This window comes from Brassica rapa, chromosome A06, assembly GCF_000309985.2.
Source record: "Brassica rapa cultivar Chiifu-401-42 chromosome A06, CAAS_Brap_v3.01, whole genome shotgun sequence".
NCBI lineage: Eukaryota > Viridiplantae > Streptophyta > Magnoliopsida > Brassicales > Brassicaceae > Brassica > Brassica rapa.
The window spans coordinates 17,226,593-17,247,580 of NC_024800.2; the positions used below are offsets into that span (position 1 = coordinate 17,226,593).

At 35.5% G+C, this 20,988-nt stretch overlaps 4 protein-coding genes across 12 annotated transcripts; 2 read left to right on the plus strand and 2 right to left on the minus strand.

The window, feature by feature from the left end:
- Positions 1 to 837: 837 nt before the first annotated feature.
- On the plus strand, positions 838 to 3,843 carry LCB2 (long chain base biosynthesis protein 2b). The gene is made up of 11 exons (XM_009151928.3): positions 838 to 1,208; positions 1,281 to 1,369; positions 1,440 to 1,585; positions 1,652 to 1,776; positions 1,850 to 1,943; positions 2,017 to 2,180; positions 2,331 to 2,492; positions 2,691 to 2,817; positions 2,895 to 3,061; positions 3,165 to 3,272; positions 3,462 to 3,843. The coding sequence occupies exons 1-11, from the start codon at positions 1,017 to 1,019 to the stop codon at positions 3,555 to 3,557; spliced, it is 1,470 nt and encodes a 489-aa protein (XP_009150176.1). The 5' UTR covers positions 838 to 1,016; the 3' UTR covers positions 3,558 to 3,843.
- Positions 3,844 to 7,225: 3,382 nt separating this feature from the next.
- On the plus strand, positions 7,226 to 13,133 carry LOC103873514 (long chain base biosynthesis protein 2b-like). Of its 8 annotated transcripts, none has more exons than XM_009151925.3 (12): positions 7,226 to 8,205; positions 8,294 to 8,359; positions 9,742 to 9,830; positions 10,556 to 10,701; positions 10,820 to 10,944; positions 11,123 to 11,216; positions 11,662 to 11,822; positions 11,948 to 12,109; positions 12,245 to 12,371; positions 12,476 to 12,642; positions 12,709 to 12,816; positions 12,934 to 13,133. In XM_009151925.3, exons 1-12 carry the CDS (start codon positions 8,089 to 8,091, stop codon positions 13,027 to 13,029), a joined length of 1,458 nt encoding a protein of 485 aa, XP_009150173.1. In that variant the 5' UTR covers positions 7,226 to 8,088; the 3' UTR covers positions 13,030 to 13,133. The 8 variants fall into 8 exon arrangements, with proteins under 8 accessions (XP_009150173.1, XP_033129949.1, XP_033129950.1 ...); XM_033274058.1 differs by having other exon boundaries at positions 7,228 to 8,205; positions 8,866 to 9,830; XM_033274059.1 differs by having other exon boundaries at positions 7,228 to 8,205; positions 9,034 to 9,830.
- Positions 13,134 to 13,513: 380 nt separating this feature from the next.
- LOC103873515 lies at positions 13,514 to 15,540 on the minus strand. Its single transcript, XM_018652648.2, is given in 3 exon segments — positions 13,514 to 13,750; positions 13,752 to 13,984; positions 15,346 to 15,540. Coding segments are annotated over 3 exon segments (402 nt in total). The 5' UTR covers positions 15,421 to 15,540; the 3' UTR covers positions 13,514 to 13,656.
- Positions 15,541 to 16,347: 807 nt separating this feature from the next.
- LOC103873513 (sialyltransferase-like protein 2) lies at positions 16,348 to 19,748 on the minus strand. 2 transcript variants are annotated; one of them, XM_009151923.3, is made up of 12 exons: positions 19,510 to 19,746; positions 19,345 to 19,436; positions 18,855 to 18,944; positions 18,614 to 18,691; positions 18,429 to 18,529; positions 18,042 to 18,234; positions 17,847 to 17,937; positions 17,667 to 17,731; positions 17,408 to 17,562; positions 17,241 to 17,322; positions 16,953 to 17,062; positions 16,348 to 16,864 (listed from the first exon to the last, which is right to left on the minus strand). In XM_009151923.3, the coding sequence occupies exons 1-12, from the start codon at positions 19,595 to 19,597 to the stop codon at positions 16,669 to 16,671; spliced, it is 1,341 nt and encodes a 446-aa protein (XP_009150171.1). In that variant the 5' UTR covers positions 19,598 to 19,746; the 3' UTR covers positions 16,348 to 16,668. The 2 variants fall into 2 exon arrangements, with proteins under 2 accessions (XP_009150171.1, XP_009150172.1); XM_009151924.3 differs by having other exon boundaries at positions 16,375 to 16,864; positions 19,345 to 19,418; positions 19,510 to 19,748.
- Positions 19,749 to 20,988: the final 1,240 nt, after the last annotated feature.

Sequence of the window (20,988 nt, forward strand, 5' to 3'; positions counted from 1 at the left end):
TGCATTTTAAAGTTTTTAATTTAATTTATATTGGATTTAGTTTACATAGTTTATCTTTTCATAGTCACCAACCTAATGATTTCATGACCAAACATTTATGTTTTAAGACATATTTCTCTTAAATTAAACTAAGGGAACCTGATTAAACCAAACCTAAACACAAATCTAGACGAATACAAACTGAACAGAATACAAACCAAACCGAAATCGATCCAGACCAAACTAATTTTGGTTTACTTCAGTTGGTAAAAAATTATAGAACCGTATTAACCGAATCCAAACTGAACCGATAAAATAATCGAAGTGTCCACCTTTAAATTTATATTCTACTCACTACAAACATATAAATTATCACAATAAAAAAAAATATCAATTATCCGCGCGTAGCGCGGAATACGACCTAGTATAAACTAATAACACTTCCTAAGAGTTCTTTAGTTTATGAAAAATACAATATTATTTCTTTCAAATCGTTAAACAAGTAGAACTGTTAGCTGTACTTTGGATAATTTCAAATATTTTTAAATATTTAGAATATTTAAATACATAGTTGTAATTCAGATATTTTATGGTATCTAAAATTTTTCAGTTCGGGTAAAAATCTGATCCAGCTCTTCGGATATTAAAACCATTTGAGTATTTTTACCAATTTTGATTCGAATTTAGTAGGTTAGATTCGGTTTGGGTTTTTCGTGTCCGGATATTTTACCAGATCCTACATGTATCGATTAAAAGTTGGGATTGGATTATAATTGAGGTTTTGTTTTGGTAAGTTCTGGTTCAGAATTTTTTCTGGTCCAAGTAAAGTGACAAAGGAATAATAGTTTTATTTATTTTTATTTGTAAGATTCGAAGGATCCTTTTGTTTTTTTTAGAAGAAGAAAGGGGAAGAGATCCAATTCAAATCTCTCTCTCCTCTCTCCCGTGAGAAAGAGAAAGGCGCAGATTTTTCCAGATCTCATCACAACCGAGATTGAGAGAGAGAGAGAGAGAAGGAGAAGGAGAAGGGAAGAAAAATGATTACGATCCCATACCTGACGGCCGTATCGACATACTTCAGCTACGGCTTGCTCTTCGCGTTCGGGCAGCTTCGAGATTACTCGCGCCTTATCTTCGATTGGTGCTCCACCAACAATCTCCACGGATACGCCCCCATCTGCTTGGCTCACGAGGATTTCTACATCCGACGATTGTATCACCGTATTCAGGTCTTCTTAATTGATAAATGAAAAAGAAAACATTTTGTTTATGATTCCTAATGTTTGTTTGTGTGAATAAAGGATTGTTTTAATCGGCCCATCTCAAGTGCTCCTGATTCTTGGGTTGATGTTATCGAGAGGTACTCTAATGACAACAACAAGACCCTCAAGTGAGTGTCTCTATCCCCTTCCCTCTCCTTCTATTCTAAAGGTTTAACCTTTCCTTTTTGGTGGTTCCAGGCGAACAACAAAGAGCACAAGGTGCCTCAATTTGGGCTCTTACAACTATCTTGGGTTCGGTTCTTTCGATGAGTATTGCACTCCTCGCGTTATTGAGTCCTTGAAGAAGTTTTCAGCTAGTACATGCAGCTCTCGCGTTGACGCAGGTCAAGACAGAACAATCTCTCTTCTCTGTTTTTGTATTCTGACATCCGTTTCGTTTCTGCCATCAGGGACCACATCTGTGCATGCAGAACTTGAAGAATGTGTTGCCAAGTATGTGGGGAAACCTGCTGCTATTGTCACTGGTATGGGCTTCGCAACAAACTCCGCTATCATTCCTGTCTTGATTGGAAAGGTACGTTGTGATGAACGCCCATGGATGCTACTCCCAAAGACCTATGTTTTAGTGGCATCTTTGTCCTATGCAGGGAGGGTTGATAATAAGCGATTCTTTGAACCATACTTCAATTGTAAACGGTGCTCGAGGTTCAGGAGCCACTATCCGCGTTTTCCAACACAACAGTAGGCTTTTCTTATGCTTCTCTTTCCAGGTTTTTGTTATCCATCCATGTAAACTTGGTTGATTGCTTTTCAGCACCTGCTCATTTGGAAAGAGTATTGAAAGAACAAATCGCTGAGGGACAACCTAGGACACACAGACCCTGGAAGAAAATTATTGTTGTTGTTGAGGGTATTTACAGCATGGAAGGGGAGATTTGTCAACTGCCCGAGATTGTCTCAGTTTGCAAGAAGTATAAGGTGAGATACACTTTCTTTAATGTTCCATATTTGTGGAGGTTAAGGAATTCGATCTACTTAACCATCCTTTCTTTGCGACTTCAAAATATTCTAGTCTAGTTTGTTTGTCTGGTGTGTAACTTCAGTTGTTCTTGTATATCCTTGTTGCAGGCTTATGTTTACTTGGATGAAGCTCACAGCATTGGAGCAATTGGAAAAACAGGCAGGGGTGTTTGCGAACTTCTCGGAGTTGACACAGCTGATGTGGACATTATGATGGGGACTTTTACCAAATCTTTCGGATCTTGTGGTGGCTATATTGCCGGATCCAAGGTTAGCAAATTATATACCTTTCTTTTGCAATTATGTAAAGATCTCTTATAATGACCCTTGTCAAAGATGAGGAAAGAGCTTCTACTAAGGCCCTAATCCTACACAACAGACCATTTATTTTTGTCTAGGCAAGTAGTGCAGTTTATCTCAAAACCAACCAAGGGCTTATATCATATTTTGTGCTTTCAATTTCGGTAGGAGCTCATCCAATATTTGAAGTACCATTGCCCGGCTCACCTTTACGCAACATCAATCTCAACTCCTTCAGCGCAACAAATCATATCAGCCATAAAAGTTATCCTTGGAGAGGACGGTTCAAACAGAGGTACCTCTCTATTGTTTTCTGAGCTTCATAATCTCAAGTTATGTAGTCTCAAAATTCTTCTAAAAAATCTGGGGCAGGTGCGCAAAAGTTAGCAAGGATAAGGGAGAACAGCAACTTTTTCAGGGCTGAGTTGCAGAAGATGGGATTTGAGGTCCTTGGAGACAATGATTCCCCAGTCATGCCAATAATGCTTTACAATCCAGCAAAAATCCCAGCCTTCTCAAGGGAATGCTTGCGAGAAAACGTAAATACAGACAGGACTCTTGTCTTTCTTCCAGTATCTCATTTGCTTTTATTACGCAAAAGAGACTCTCACCTCTTCAATGTACGTTTAAAACTGTGAACAGGTCGCAGTTGTGGTTGTTGGTTTCCCAGCTACGCCTCTATTGCTAGCCAGGGCTCGTATTTGCATATCCGCATCTCACTCAAGAGAAGATCTTATCAAAGCTCTAAAGGTAAAAGAAAATATCTTTCTTTGAGTTCACTCGCGTGCTCTCCTAATATCATTTACTATACAATTGATGAAGCCTTAACAAATTCTCAGGCATAGTAAAGAAATATTTGATTTGAGTCTAACCCCAAAAGTCTACAAAAAGAACATAATAAAGGGACTGTGCTTATAGATACTCTCTGTGTTATGACAGGTTATAAGCAAAGCAGGTGACCTTACCGGAATCAAATATTTTCCGGCAGCACCAAAGAAGCAAGAAGAAGAGAAAGATAGAATCAAATTGGATTAAGACCGTAATGCTAAGCAGTTTCCTTACCAAACGAGGGTTTGATCAGTACTAATTAGCATTAGTTTACTGGTTTTTCTTGCGGTTCTGTCTTTTGCTGTGGCCCCTCTACTTGTCTTGAAACTTTGTGATCGTTCTTCTTTTTTTTCATTTTGTTTCTTTGGTTTCGTCCGAGTTAATTGTATAGCTTCCTTTAAGATTGGTGCTCCAAAATTACAGATGCTATTTGATGACGTTTTATGCTTCTGTTTTTGCTTCACGAAGCTAATATATGGTGTCTAATTCTTTAGGACCAAAGCAATTTTTTTTTTTTAATTCGGACTGTTTTGTTGTGCTCCTTCCTAATTTTAACCTCTGAAAAATCTATATATCAAACCAAGTGTATATTGTTGATTTACAATTCTTCAGAAATGTTCAAACGCAAAATGAACTGTTAAATGATCAAAAACCAAAATGGAGCATACAGTATTCAATTATTCCAGATCGGGACAGGAATGATAATGATGGGAAGTTGTTGGGACGAGTGGTAGCTACATCTTGGTCCTCACTTCATAATGTCTTGAGAGTGACGCTACTTGTCACGAATCTTGTGATTTATTCAGACTTAATTGTTTAGGGTCTTCAAAAAGCAGAGGATAGGGAACCGCTAAAAGAACTTTTCTTGATCTTTGACTCTATTTTTGTTCCGAAGTCAAAATATCATTATTTATGCGTCTGCTTTTGTTCCACGAAAACTAGGGTGTCCAATTCTAGACTAAACCCTAAGAAGATCTACAAACTAAAAAATTATCTTCATGTTTTAAATTTCAATACAAACTTTGAGGAAATAGTTTCAGTTAATCCAAGTTCCTAATGGCCCCACAATATAATGTAGACTAGTGGTTGAATTCTCTTAATGGAAAACCATATCTCAAAACGTAACTGATGACATTTGTAATAGATAATGCCTACTAAACTAGAATAGAAACAATCATTCCTAAATTTTTGTTCTGAACACTGAACACATCATTATTTTCTGAGTATTGGAACTTCTATTGCAAATCAGTCTAAGTGTTGTATACCTACCACCGGACGTAAGTGACGAGTTAGTTTAAGCATTATTTTCTAAGTGCTGGTGTTGTTTTTATATGGGACTTTAAAGTTTCAACTTATACTAGTCGTTTTAACAAGCCATTTTTAAACGCCGTTAAAATAGTTAATCATTTTGAATTTTATTTTTAAACGTTTTTCAAGGGATTCGAACCCGAGTCGAATGCCTCAATCATAAGAAAGGTAAACCACTAGACTACTTACACCATTTTATTAACTAGTGGTATATACTAATAGCAGAAGAAACAACTTGATATGATATGCTATTCTCCTCCTATTATCGACAGCCCTTTCTTGTCCGCGTCCTAGAATAAGCAATTTGATGAAGTGAGTTTTTAAGTTTCTACAGAGAAGTGTGTAATAACTGTATTGAGAGAGCTCCAGCCACTTGAGTTTTCAAGTTTTTACATCAATGGTTTTGAATCGTAGATTGGATAAGTGATAGAATACAGTTACAAATTACAGATTTAGGTTTTGAGAAGAAATTTATTAGGGTTTATTAGATCCAAAAACTATTTAGGGGTTTATGTTGGAGAAGAAACAATTTGAGGGTTTAATAATAACTATTAGTATCTACCACTAGTTAATGAAATTGTAAGTAGTCTAGTGGTTTACCTTTGATATGATTGAGGCTTTGGGTTCTTTGAAAAATGTTTTTAATAGTATTTCAAAAACGACTTCGTATGGATTTGACAGAGATTAGAAACGGAGATTAATCTCGTTAACTCAATATGTTAACCATTTTAACGGTGTTTTAAAAATGGCTTAGTCAAAATAAGTTGAATGTTAAAACGGATAGTCAAAATAAGTTGATTCTTTAAATGACCCACTAGAAAATTCATATTTTTTCTCAACCAAATTTGAAAGTTGGTGATTTAATTGACAATTTTCTTTTTTTTATAGTGATTGGAAACCTTGTAAAAAAAGTGTTTTACGACATAAATGGTACCAGCGAAGGCTAGCTCTAGACCAAATAAGAGATGGGCTTATTTGCTAAATAGCCAAAAAAAAGTGAAATTAGATTTTTAGAGAGAGAGAGTAGAGAGAGATAGGAAGAGAAAGTAGGAGAGAAGGGGTGTTTTTAGTTAGTTAGTGAAATTTGTTTTTTTTTGTGTCTACTGGGTGCAATTTCCCATAAGAGATTGGGGTTAAATACCCAAACTCTTCCCAGCTAACAAAATAAAAATATAAAAAATGTTGTATACATATTCGGTAGAGAGTTTTTGTTCATCAAGAACCAGTGTCGTGCAAAGTGTTTTAGGGGCATAAGACAAGTTTAAAAAACAAACTTACAACTATAATGAAAATAATTTTCTAAGGCCCTGTTCGTTTGCTCACCCAGGTGATCCATCTGGGTGAAAATGCAAATTGATGTTCGTTTTATGCATTATAATGTTATATCCAAATGGATCATCCAGCTGAATTTTTAAAAACTCATATCAAATTCTCACTTAAATGAAGGTGAGTCTTGATGGTGCATCTAGATGCAGATGCATCTAGATGCAGATGCATCTACTTCAGTCCAAAATGATAAATGACAAAAATGATCTTTTAAAATCAAAATATTATTTTCAAACCGTAAATTCTATTTTTTTGCATATACATTTTTCCCCTATAACTAAAAAATGCATTTTCTCGCAAAAACTGAAAAACACACTTTCCCGCCAAAACCGCAAGATGCGTTTTTCTGCTAAAAAACATAAAACACACATTTTCATAAAACACATTTTTCGGCTAAACAAGTAAAACCGTACTTTTCAACGAAAACCGAAAAAACACATTTTCCCGCTAAACCCAAAAACGCATATTCCCGCCAAAACTCCAAAAAGCATTTTCCGGCCAAAACTGCAAAAAGCATTTTCCCGCCAAAACCGGAAAACGCATTTTCTCGCCAAAACCGAAAAACACAATTTTCTCGCCAAAACCGGAAAACAGAATTTTCCCGCCAAAACCGGAAAATGGAATTTTCCTGCCAAATCCGGAAAACAGAATTTTTCCGCAAAAACCGGAAAACATAATTTTTCCGCCAAAACCGGAAAACAGAATTTTTCCTGCGAAAACCGGAAAAAACGCATTCCCCCCCCCCCCAAAACTGAAAAACGGAATTTTACCGCCAAAACCGGAAAATGAAATTTTCCCGCCAAAACCAGAAAAACGTATTTTCCCGCTAAAACCGGAAAAACGCATTTTCTTGCTAAAACTGAAAAACGCATTTTCCCGCCAAAACCGAAAAATGTATTTTCTCGCCAAAACCGGAAAAATGTATTTTCCCGCCAAAACCAGAAAATTGTATTTAACCGCCAAAACCGGAAAAATGTATTTAACCGCCAAAACGGGAAAATGTATTTTTCCACCAAAAACGGAAAAAATGTATTTTCCCGCCAAAACCGGAAAAGCGCATTTTCCCGCCAAAACCGGAAAATGTATTTTCCCACCAAAACCAGAAAAAATGTATTTTCCCGCCAAAACCGCAAAAATGATTTTCCCGCCAAAATCGCAAAAAAAAAAAAAAAAAATTACCGCCAAAATCGTGAAAAAAACTTTTCCCGTCAAAAACACTTTTCCCGCCAAAACTTGAAAACACATTTTTCCCATCTAAACCGCAAAAACGTATTTTTCAGCCAAACCCATAAAACCTATTTTCCACCAAAACTATAAAAATGCACTTTTTCGCGAAAAACACATATTTCCTCAAAAACCGCAAAAATATTTTCAGCCAAAACCGTAAAAAATGCTATTTTTCCGCCGAAACGTAAAAAATTATATTTAGTCATTTTATTAACAAGTCCACCTGGATGCAGATGGAAGTTAAAAAATGACAAGCAAACCAACATAGTTGCATTCAGATGATTCATCTGGATGCATGAACGAAATGAAGAAACGAACAACACTCAGATGGAGCATCTGGGTAAAACATCTAGATGGACCATCTGGATGCATCTTCCAGATGTACAAATGAACATGGCCTAATATGATATATCACCTTTGCCAAATACACAAGTTTAACACTTACAAAAATAAGTTTATTACTTAAATATACTATATTATGTCATATAAGAAAAAATACATAGATTCAAAAAATTAGTTAATCAATTCTCATGAAAAAAATTTTCTTAGAAAATAAGTTAAGCAACTAGAAATTATTTTAAATTTTGGGTCTAAAACAAATACATTTTTCGATACACTGTAAGCACGCCTCTTTCGTGAACATCCACGTAGCTACATTGTTTAAAAGAAAGAGAGACCTCAAAGAGTTACCTCCTAAGTTTCTTCTCTCTCTCCCTCTCTCTTAATCTCACTCTCATTACACCTTCAACTCCAAGACCCTACAGCATTTACTTGACTTCTTTAACAGAAAGACCTCTACAGCAAACATAAATAATGGAATAGGCAGAAGTTTTCGAAAACCTATCATTGTATTCTTCTGTCTAGAAACTCGCAGAGGATGTACTTTACCACTATCTCAACATATTTGAGCTGCTGCTTGATCATCGGCTTTGGCCATCTCCGTGATTTTTTCCGTCGGATCCTCGTTTTGCTATTCACCAACGACAATCTCCAGGTTTGTCATTTCGTAAGTTAACTTTGAATAATCTTTTTCCATTTATTTTCTTATATCGTATGTAACTTGAGTTTCACTTTGTGTATAGGGATATGCGCCAATCTGCTTTGGACACGAGGATTTCTACATGAGACGAGGATATCATCGGGTTCAGGTCATTCTCTTAACTATAAACTAATAAAACCATTTTTCTACAAGGTCCATGTGTTAATTGTTTTTCTTTTCATTTGGTAGTTGCCATAAATGAAGCTTTGGTATAGATAGACCAATCCAAACCCATACTGATCTTCCAACTAAATGAAAAATGAATAAACTTTGTAGTTTTGCTCATTTTTTCGCATTGAATAACAAAGCTGAGAATGTTGTGGTTTACATTTCTCATTTTATTAGTAATTTTTTTGATAATTCATCCTTTTATAAAAAATCATTTTTCAAATATATATTACAAGAATCAACTAAAAGCTAGTATAGTATTATATTTTTTGTCATCAGCGTAAGAAAAAAAAAATAAAATATTATATATTCAACCCGAAATACGAGAATTCAGATCCAGTTATAAGCCCGATTTGAATAAAATTTCTTGAGTCATCTAATACATAAGTAGTTTCGTCCGTCCACTAAACTCTGCACATTCCGCTAGTCCATATTTTGAATCTTTAGGAATCAGTAGTCGCTTTCGACCATCAACTAAACCATAGGAAGGTGGGGTTATCCTCATTGCCTTGGATGCCGGGAATTCCCATGTTGTCTCCGGAGTAGCTAGCTTCACATAATCTCTTTGAATCTTGTAACTGTCACTGACGATGAAGCGCGAACCGAACAACATAGATGGAGGGATAAAGAACTTACTCTTACCGGGAAGAAACACCCACCATCAACACCAAGACAGAGACGGACCTAACTTCGTCGACACACTTTGATCGAGATGGCTCTAATGACCTGCACAAGATGTCAGCTAAGAAACACTACCGAAACGGAATCAAATTACCCGAACCAGGCACTGGGATGTGACGCCACTTGCCGCCTCCAAGAACCGAAATGACAACTGACTGTGACACGCAGCCTTGAAAAGCTGACTCCACCGCGCACAATGGCTCTGTTCCACCGTGTCGTGACTCCAACACCAACCAAAATGCCACCGCTGACAACCTCGCGAGCATCTGGAGAGACGTCAGACCAGGGCCAACAACAAGACTGATAGAGGAGGGAAGGCACGATGAAGCAAATACGAAACCGAGGGTGAAAGAAAGAAACCCTCTGGCGACGGCACGCGCTCTCACGCGCTGCCGGACGCTGGAGGTAAACTTAGAATACGATTTGGGTTCGAGGAGAAAGAGAGAATGAACAGTTCACAACTTCTTTTTGTAAAATTTGAAGATAAAAAGACTGATAATGTTAAGACTTTGTGCAGTACAGTGCTATTATCTTGATAATGTTTTCCGTTATATATATATATATATATTTTTTTTTTATATTGTAATACCTACTTTTTATTTCTTCGTTAGCATGAAGGACTGTTTTTTTCTAACCATGAAGGACTGTTTTGCCCGTCCAATAGCGAGTGCACCAGATGCATGGTTTGATATGGTCGAGAGAGACTGGAACGATGGGGAAAAAGTGATAGAGTAAGCAGGCCCGGGTTAATTTTTGAGTGGACCTTGTGCAAATTCTAACTTTTCAGAAGCAATAAAAGTAATTTGCAAAAAAAGGGCCCTAATTCTATAAAATTAGACCTTAAATTCTAACTAAATTTTATTTATTTTTTGGGGGACCCTGTGCAAATGTGCCTTGTGCACAGGGTAAGAGCCGGCACTGAGAGTAAGTGTACTTTCTTCCTCACCTTTTCTTTTTTACAAACAGTGTGCTTTCTTTTGAAAAGTTATATCACACGCTTACATTGAGATACAATAGAGTTTCTAAAAATCGATAAACACACTAAATTAATTAAACTTTTGATCTCGAATTGGACCGATTCAAAATAAAAATATGACACAAATCGATAAGATGTTACGATAATAAAATGATAAAATAATATTTTTTAGAAAATACTATGTAAATATATAGTTCCACTAAAATCATAAATTAATAATTTATATATATATATATTATATAAGTACAAAATGTATTGTATTATTTTGTTTATATTCACAATGGAGTTCATCTCTATTTTTTCTTAACATTTCAATATATTTTGATAATATTTAGTAAAATTATTTATAAACCCACATTTAAATTCTACATATACACAAAATAATATTAACATGATATAAAGTCAAATTTCTAAAATTTCAATATAACTTTAGAGATGGGATTCTAAACATAGCTGAGTAAACCTCTGGTTGCAATGCAGTCGAACAACAAAGAGAAGAAGGTGCCTCAATTTGGGGTCGTACAATTATCTTGGATTTGGTTCATTCGATGAATATTGCACGCCTCGTGTTATTGAGTCTTTAAAGAAATTTTCAGCAAGTACATGTAGTTCTCGTGTTGATGCAGGTAAACATTACCGCCTATAATTTTAAGTGTTTCTCTTCTTCTTTTTTTCTTCTTTTGTTTATCAAATTATTCCTCTATATTTCCTCTGACCTACGTGTGGTTTGATTATGGCGTAAAGGAACTACTAGTGTGCATGTAGAGCTTGAGGAATGTGTAGCTAAATATGTGGGAAAGCATTCTGCTATTGTCTTTGGCATGGGATACGCCACAAACTCGTTTATCATTCCTGTTTTGATTGGAAAGGTATGCGCATGTATACACATCCAGAGTCAATGAGTCATGACTTCGGACCTTAGGTTTATATATATATATGCTAATATGTTGAAATATGATCCAGTTCATAGTTCTGTATGCTGTATATTGTTAGCAAAAACCATTAATCTTTAAGTAGCTTATTAGTGATTCATTTCACTTGAAACAGGGAGGATTGATAATAAGTGATTCTTTGAACCATAGTTCAATTATTAATGGTGCTCGAGGTTCTGGAGCCAATATCCGCATTTTCCAACACAACAGTAAGCTTTTGTAGTGCCTAAAATTTCAGCTTTTTATCATTCAATTGAATGGCCTTCTTTTATAATGTAGCACAGATGGTATCTTTCGTTTTAGACACAAGATACTAATAATATTTTTTGTTATTTTTACTTATTGTAAACATTTTTCTTGGTTTTTTGTTTTTGTTTTAGTGATGTTTATTTGTGTCTAGATCTTAAATTATAAATTTATTTTTAGGACATGTTCGTCTGTCCATCTAAATAAACTATTTAGATAGAGATGAGAACCAGGGTCCGTTTAGTGTTAAAACGTAAAATATTAAAATGGTTCATATTGATGAGACCTGTAATTTTAGGCAAATTTTGAAAACCAGTTGGCTGAACAAAATTGAATGATCTGGATGGAGAGTTCAGTTAAAATTGTAAACTATCTTCACCCTAACTATATTGCTTTTTCTTTTTGCAGAACCTTCTCACTTGGAAAGAATACTGAGAGAAATAGCGGAAAGACAAACCAAAACACACAAACCCTGGAAGAAAATTATTGTTATCGTTGAAGGTATTTACAGCATGGAAGGGGAGATTTGCAAGCTTCCCGAGATTGTGTCGATATGCAAGAAGTACAAGGTTGAGACAACTGAAAACTAAATTATCATTCACATGCAATGCAATATCAAAGTCTTCTAAAAACCAATTTGGTTGTCTTATATATGTATAAAAATGAAAAGTTTTATTTTGTTATATATATATAGGCATATGTTTATTTGGATGAAGCTCATAGCATTGGAGCCATTGGGAATACAGGAAGAGGTGTTTGCGAACTTCTTGGAGTTAATACGGCTGACGTGGACATAATGATGGGAACCTTCAGTAAATCTTTTGCCTCTTGTGGTGGATATATTGCCGGCTCTAAGGTCTTTAAGCAAACTTATGAGCATCACCTCTTTTATATCAAATCTTGTCAAAGAAAAACTTGTACACATGATGATTAAAATAAGAAAAAGTTATAAAAATAGTATTTTGAAGTTTCATTTTCTTTGTTTTTGTAGGAGCTCATCCAATATTTGAAGCACCATTGCCCGGGTCATCTTTACGCAACATCAATTTCAACTCCTTCCGCACAACAAATCATATCGGCCATAAGAGTTATCCTTGGAGAGGACGGTTCCAACAGAGGTACCTCTTAAAGTCCCTTCTCTGTTCTTACATTTATCATTTTTACTTTCATGTTTGACTAGCTTCATTTTCGACTCAACCCTGATTAAAAAAACTTGTTTAAGGGGCACAAAAGCTAGCAAGAATACGAGAGAACAGCAATTATTTTAGGTCTGAGCTACGGAATATGGGATTTAAGGTACTTGGAGACGTTGATTCTCCAGTCATGCCAATAATGCTTTACCATCCAGCTAAAATCCCAGCCTTCTCTAGGGAATGCTTGCGAGAAAATGTAAGTTTCTCTATCAAAATGAATCTCATTTATAAGAGAGCAAACTCTAAAAGAAATATGAAACAGGTTGCAATCGCCGTGGTCGGTTTCCCAGCTACACCTCTAATGCTAGGAAGGGCTCGTATTTGCATATCCGCATCTCATTCAAAACAAGATCTTATTAAAGCCTTAGAGGTAATATCTTGCTTGTGCATTCTCTCCCTTTCTTTCCCTAGCAGTAGCAAGCCGTAGAGGTTGATATATTATAGATGCAAACTCTAATAAACATTCTTTGTATATGATGAATGACAGGTTATAAGCAAAGTAGGTGACCTTACAGGAATCAAATATTTTCCTGCAGCTCCAAAGAAGCAAGAAGCGGAGAAAGATACCATCAAACTGGTTTAGAAATTTTAGAATCGCAATGTGTTGCTCTATCTGATAATATTCATGCACAAAGAACAGGTCCGGTCGATCTGATTTCATAATAATGTTAGCAAAATTGCAGCCTCCACGAAATTAATCCAACTGAATCCTAAGAGGTCTTTACTTCAATTCTCTATATCAACATTCAACTTCTATTCCACAATAAAAAAAACTGACCTTAGCATATCCATGTCTCCTGTTTCTTCTACAAACTGAGAGAAATAAACACTTAACGATGCCAATCAAAAGCTAGACTGAAAAGTGAAAACATTCAGTTTCATCTCCTTCAAACTCCTATTGCAAGTTCCTTATTATCATCAAGACCATCCACAGAAATAGCTCAAGTGAAGTAAAGAGAGATATCACAGATTAAAAACCTTTTTCTTGCTTCAACTTGTTCCTTTTCCCACTTCTACTTCTACTACTACTGTAGCTAATGCTACATTCAAACAAGAAACATCAAAAATAAGAACCAATCAACGAATAGCAAAAAGGATGAAAACGGTTTCATTCATGGTTTTTAGACATTGCCACGGCTGATTATCTCACCAACAAAAACAACAACACAAAACCATCTTCTCTCTTTATCTAATATATCATGAGAAGTCTCTATCTACCAAGCTTCTGGATAGCAGAAAACATCTTCCTCCTAGACCCAACAGCGTTAATCCCCATATCTTTCAAATCATCCAAGGACAACAAGGTCATCAACCTCATGAATCTGAAACATTGGCCAATATCTCCCTAACCCTCCTAACGCTTGCAACCAAATCTTGACCCCTGACAACTCACTACTATTGGCGTAAAAGCCAATATCACCGTCTCTTAATGGACTCTCCGAGTCTTCTCTACTGAAATCCCTAAATCCTAAACCTTCTAATTCATCCATTTCCCCAATTGGATAGTACCCGCTGCGCTGCTCCCGGCGATGACCCGACTGTTTGAACCGAAAATGGTGTGTTTGTCGGATTCATACAATATACAATGAAGAATTTAACAAATAGATTTTTTAGATTCTCGAGAGGCTTAAGAGAAATCAATATAGAAATTAAATGGAAAATGAACATCAAAAAGAATTTATTGATCAAAGATTATATTATATGTATGATTACAAGTGTAAAATATCCATAAACTCTTTGTAAGAATCCATAAACTCTTTGTAAAAAGTATTAGCTCTAAAATGGAGAAGAGAATAAGATCATTTCTCATAAGTAAGTAGCTCTTTATCTCCTATATATTATTTGAGAAACATTGCAACATTTTTTGTAGCCATCTGTCATTACTAGAATGATTCTTAGAATCCTTAGAGAAATAGGTTGGTCCATCTAAATATATAATAAATTTTTTATTAAACCATAATAAATACATTATTAATGTGCTTCATTATTTTCTTAAATAAGATTACGGAATTGCCTAATGTGGCTAAAGTATATATGACAATTAATGATTTTGAATAATAAAGATTTGATAAAAATAAGTGTGTATTATAATATATATATTTGTTTAATTTTAAGCTATTAAAATAAATTAAACAATCATAGTAACCATATAATAAAAATTAAAAAAAATTATATATATTATATTTTGAATTTTTAAAAACGAGTATAAATTACTAAAACTGTTAAAAAAATTTATTATGACATGATACAAATAATTAAAAAATAATATAAGTTGAAAGTCTCATTTAATAAGTATCAAAAATAAAATATATATAAATATATGTATCATTTTAAATTAAACTATATGCAATATAAAAATACATAAATATCTTAATTTTGAAATTTACTTTGAACATTTTTTGTTAAAAATTTTGAAAAAATATTGACAACTTAATTTTTTTAAATATTATAAATTACTTAAACCATTAATCCCTCAGTGAAAATTTTGTTATCACTAATTTAGACATTGCTATAACAGATACAAATGACAAAAAAATAAGCAAAAAACATCATTTAATAAATATTAATATTAAAATATACCATATATATGTTACTATCATTTAAATTTAATTATATATCTTATCAAATAAAAAAAATATTTTTTAGATTTATAAAATTTATTTATATGTTCGCACCAATTTAATTATATAATTAGTAGATAATAACTTTTTAATTATTTAATATATATTTATTATTTTATAATATGTTATAAACATATAATATATAAAATAATTTATATATATAATGTTCATTCCGCGCAAGGCGCGGGTCTTAACCTAGTTTATATAAAAAAAAAAGGTGTTTAAGGTTTCTTAACAAACTGGGTCTAGTTCATTGTCTTAAGAGGATGTAAATCTACCTCCAACACCGACCCGTTTCTTGACCCGCCAACTCCCAACACCGAAAGGATCCACATTTCCTTCTCTTTCATCATCTAGCTAGGGCTCCGGTATTCTCCTCGTACCCAGAACTCAAATTCGTTAAAGCTCGAGTCCTCACCGATGGTTTGCTCATGTCTTTCTTGTTCCACTAAGGTTTCCTCCCCTGCCAACCGTGGTGATTGTACAACTGGTCGCCGCCGATCTCGCCTTATCGAACACTTGGTCTCCTAAATCGTTGAAGGAAGCGAAAGAGGAACGCAGCCATTGTCGTTATCTGGTGGCAGTTCCGTCATTTCTTGAGAGGTTTCCTGTTTCACTTTTTATCAGACATACACATACATGTGGTTCTGCGACTGTGGAGCTACTCGAGAGAATGAAAGGTCAAAATCTTTTTTGTTTAGGTTTTATCTTGGAGAAGTCGGAAGAAGTGGGATGTGAAAGCAAGAGATTCGTCATCAGTAGAATCGAAAAAGGAAGGTGAGAGAGGGAGAGAGAGAGGGAGAGAGAGAGGGAGAGAGAGAGAGAGAGCTGTTCACTTCCTGACACGTGTACGCTCCTGCACAAATTAGCAGTTTATTGACAAAACCTGCTTAAGTTCTGTTTAGTTCCATTTTTAATCCCGAATAAATATTTAAAAGAATTAGCTATTGAATAGGCTCTCAAAGACAAACCGAATAAATGAAGCTTATGGTCTTTACTCCAGAGATCTCCATGAAAGGTGTGGAGTAGAGCTCAACTGCTTACTACACACTTTTACGTGGATCATGCAATGCAGGTCTCTCCAGGATAGCTCTGCAGCTAGGAGGGAAACTGGTTATGGATAGTAGAACTCCAACTCGGGATGGGATGACGAGGAATATGAGAATATTAGCGTATTGAAAATTAGGCGCTATTCTACTTTTAAATATGGAACTAACCGAAGGTCTGATACTGAAACAATTTGATGAAATTTCTGCTATTCTACTTTTAGGCGTTATTTCCAAATTAACACAAATATTAAATGCAAATAAAGAAAACAAAAGAACATTATAACATTTGCTTATGTATTAAAATTAGACATGGACCTCTAGCTTCCAGTTCTATCTCACATTAACCGATCTCTGGTGAAGAAAACTTCGATAAACAGGATATCAATCCCTAACCTCTAAGAGATTACCCAGAAAGATCTGACCTCGATGGTCTTGAACTCCATATAATAACTATATTGCAGAGGGATGTACTTGATTTTGAATCCATCGTCGGCCTGTTTTGTGCTTTAGTGTATGGTGGAAAAAAAAACGATTTCTATATAAGCAGTTTCGTTAGTCAGCTGGTGTAATGCAAAGCTGACTATGTCCTGGACTGTGCTCCAATGGGTACATGGTCGTGCTTCTCACAAATTTCTGATGGTCCCTCGCAGGTTTTCTGAGGTCAGAGACCATTGGACGCTTGTTTTTGCTTCTCTTCTTTACTATCGAGCATGAAGCTAATGGGTCTACAGATCCTGCTCCAACTCTCCTGCACGTTGAATAAGTTTTTTCTTAGAGAGATAATATTTTTTTGAGGCAGACTATGTGCGCAAAAGAAATAAGACGAAATTGATTACCTTAAGAGCTTCTCTGCTGCGATTCTTGCAGATCTTATTGTTTTGCGACTTGGCAGCCATTTCATGACTCGGTTTGGATCAGCTCTCATGGGCGAGTGTATTTTAATGAGCTATAAACAACAAAGAGAAGAGAACCAAGTCAAAACCAAAAGGCCTGAAGGGTCTTTTGAATATATAATAGGCCAATGCAAATCTAATTAAACGAATCAAGTGATTGTTGCCATCTGCCACATTCAAAATGTAGCAACTTGTACTGAGAATTAAGAAAACGAGAAAGGACAGACTTACACCCAAGCATTCCATCATCTGGTAGTAGGCTCTACCATGCAAAGGAGTATGTCCTTGCCGAGATTCTGAAAAATATCTAGTCCTGAAAAAATAATGCAAGAGGTTACTGTCAAACATAAACATAGTTATTAACATCTAGACAAAATAAATCTAGGTAAACTTCATACCACTCTTTATAACCTGGATCTACAGTGAAACCATACATATCCACTGAATCACAAGTCGATAGAGCAAATTCAAGAGCCTTGAGCCCGGTTCCTTTAGCTGCTGAGCCAAATGAAGCACCAAGCATCAAGTAGACAGGATTTTTTATTGGAACTTCCTACAGAAAAAGGAAGAATCCTCAAATAAGTTTGGAAGACGAGGAATAGATTTCAGATATTCAAAACCAAAGAGCTAAGAGACGAATAAGGGCAATGTACAAACCCGAATCATCTTGTTCATAATATCATGAATTGTTGTTTTTACTAGTAGTACCTCTTGCTTTTTTTCTGCACAGTCTCAAAGGATCAGAGAGAGTGTAAACTATGACACACACAAGAAAATCGAAATAGAGAAACAATGGCGGTAACCATGAAGGAATGTAAAACAAGAAAACAGTTATACCATCCAACTCCACGACTTTGTCAAGGGCTTTTGCCGACCCTCGATTAAGAAGACGGAATGTACTTTTCTCTCCCACATATTCCTTGTAGTTCTGCAAGAAGATGTTCCAAGAAAAAGAATGGAGTAAGATAAGTGAGAGAACAGAGGGGGAACAAAAGAATCGGGAGTTAGATAAAAAAAACAACTCATCATTACTTGAATTGGAGCACCGTTTTCTCTGATAACCGCATCATAAGTATCAATCTCTTTTCCGAACTTTGTTTTCAAAAGATCACCAGAGTTGCCAATAACAGCACATCGCTCAAACTGCCGGGGAAAATATGGAGGTGTTTCAGGTAGCACCAATGAAAGCTTCTCGATGCATAAAGACCTATTCTGGCACCGATTACTGCACCAGGGGAGTGCGAGTTTCATTAAGACCAAAAAAAGAAGAAGACAACACACCATTTTACTACTTGATATATTGTGACTGGGACCCTTCAATTTTAGCAAGTTTTGAACTGTTGTCTATGAAGAAAACGGATTATAACAGTAACAACCACCATGCACTTCATTCCTCGGCTAATTTCAGTCAATACTTACAGTTGTATTCCTTTATTGATTCTGCGCCATGCATAATCCTCCCATCCATTTGGTAAGGCATCAATGTATTCCCTAGTGAGTATGGTAGAGCTATTCCTGACCTGGTCAACCAACTCGCTAATTAACCCATCAATGTATTATATGAAGCGAAAGTTTACACAGACTTTAGGAAATGAAACACCCACTTGTTCCCATGTAGCTACTGCTTCGCACAAGTCAAACTCATAAGACAGTCCTTCAAGCTCTCCAGACTTAGGATCTTTCTGTTATTGTTGGACATAATCCAAGACATGAAAACAAGGTAAGAGTAGAAGTATTCAGTACAGTTTTTTTGCTAAACAACGATAATGACAAGCTTAACTCTGTCAAATGTATAAAGTCAAGTAAGCAGAGTGAGAAAATAAATAGTCAGAAGAGTGCATTTACCCATTTGGGAATAGTATCCCTGGGGAAGTTTATTGAGACTTTACAATAATCTCTACCAGTAGCAGCTTGTAATCCCAAGCCATTTGCACTCTACATCATTCCAAAATATACACTTTTAGTCACACATGATGTTGTTAGTAAATCTTACAAGTAGCATACAAAAGAAACATATGTATACACACAAACAAGTAATACAGCAACTCATAAAGTTAACTGAAGATGAAAACTCAACCCAGGATAAAATTTTCCATCTTTTTTAAGATGTTGTTAAGGTCTTAGCTAATGAATCAATGTGCCTCAATTTTCACTCAGGTTCCAGTTTGAATTGATTCCAGCCATTCAGTAACAATCCACTAGATTGGATCAATTCTAATCAACAGATCTCCAAAATTCACAATTAAGACTTAACTCTCAACGGATCAAGAACGTGATTCCCAGCAGATAGTGAAGTGAAGCTAACAGCAAAGATCTGTAAAGCGAAAGTACTTACGACGCACTTCTGGAATCCGTTCTGCAGGGACTGCAACGCCTCTAAATCTTCATTGCTAAGCCGATTTGATTCGTCTAAACCCACGGAATCATCTTCTTATTCATCAATAATCATCGCCATAAATCACACTGTGAACAATAATCATATATACATATACATACTTACAGAGATTTGAGACGCCGATAATGTAGATGAGAACAACAGAGATTCCAGTTGTTAAAGCTAATAGGAATATCAATTGCAAGATCTTCATCGATTCACTCAGCAAGTTTCAGTAGTGAGACGATGCGATCTTCCAAAGTAACTACAGGGGATCTGCGGGTCTGAGCTAATAAGGGTGGGCGGGTATAATATGTATCCGGACCCAACTCTTGTTAATCAAATCTATAACCCAAAAGAAAACTAAAAAACCTATAAATATTTTTCAAAAATTGATCCAAAAATCCAAATTAGCTTCTAAAATAAATAGTCAAAAACTAAATAAATATCTCAAATAACCAATTTTTATATTTAATTTTTATTGAATATCTAAAATACTTAAATTGAAATTAATCAAACTGAAGTTGTCGTCTTAACTGAACTCGACCTTACAATATAAAAAAAACATGAATGGAGCTTAGGAGACTTATTTTGAAAATCTGAAACTCTAAAATAGATACTTGAACATATACGTAAGTTTGTAGGTTATGAAGATTTAAAGCAAACACCGTCAAATCTGGTTACTGGTTGATGAAATGTTTGAAGAGGGAAGTTGAAATCAGAGATGCTGAGACAAAACCTTTGCTCAACCCACTCAAGGAAGCAGTCCGGAAACTCACCACATCACCCAAAATCAAAGTTTTCCTATGGAAAATATTATGCAATGCTATTCCGGCAGGAGAACTCCTTATCAAAAGAAGTATAAAGATGGATCAGGTCTGTAATACATGTGGGCATCAGGAGAATCAGTTAATCACATTGTCTTCACATGTAGACAAGTGTTAGCTCTAGCAAAAATCATGGTTCCTTTTATGGGTTTTACAATTTTTCATCGTTTGCTAGAGTTAATGAACAAGAAGAAGGAAATGATGGAAACTTTGAGAGCTATACCTTAGATTATATGGTTCCTGTGGAAAAACAAAAATGAAGTTTTGTTTGAAAGAACAACTAGAGAGCTAATGAATTGGTTCAGAAAATTGAGCTTTTGTTCATGGCTCAATCGCATGAGGAGGAACTTGTTGCAGCAGAGAATGCTCAGAGGGCTATGGTTCAAAAGAAATGTAGTCAGCCTCCGCGTGGATGGCTAAAGTGCAATATAAATGTCATGTGGGACGGACACAAAAAGATTGGAAGGGCATTATGGGTGCTTAGGGACGACAGGGGCGTAGTCCTGATGCATAGTAGAAGAGCTTTCCTTAATGCTTGTGACATTAATAAGGCTAGGCTGAAGACTTTGGTATGGGCTATTGAGAGTATGGTTTCTCACAGGACGAACAGGATTCTTTTTGCTATTGAAGATTCTACTCTTGTAGGGGATGGTGACTCGACCCAATAGCCTTCTTTCAAGGCACAGACCAAAGATATTCTAAATTGCTTGACCAGACTGAGTGGTTGAGAGTGGTAATGGAGGAGAGAATAACAAATAGAGGGGTCTTTCTCATAGCT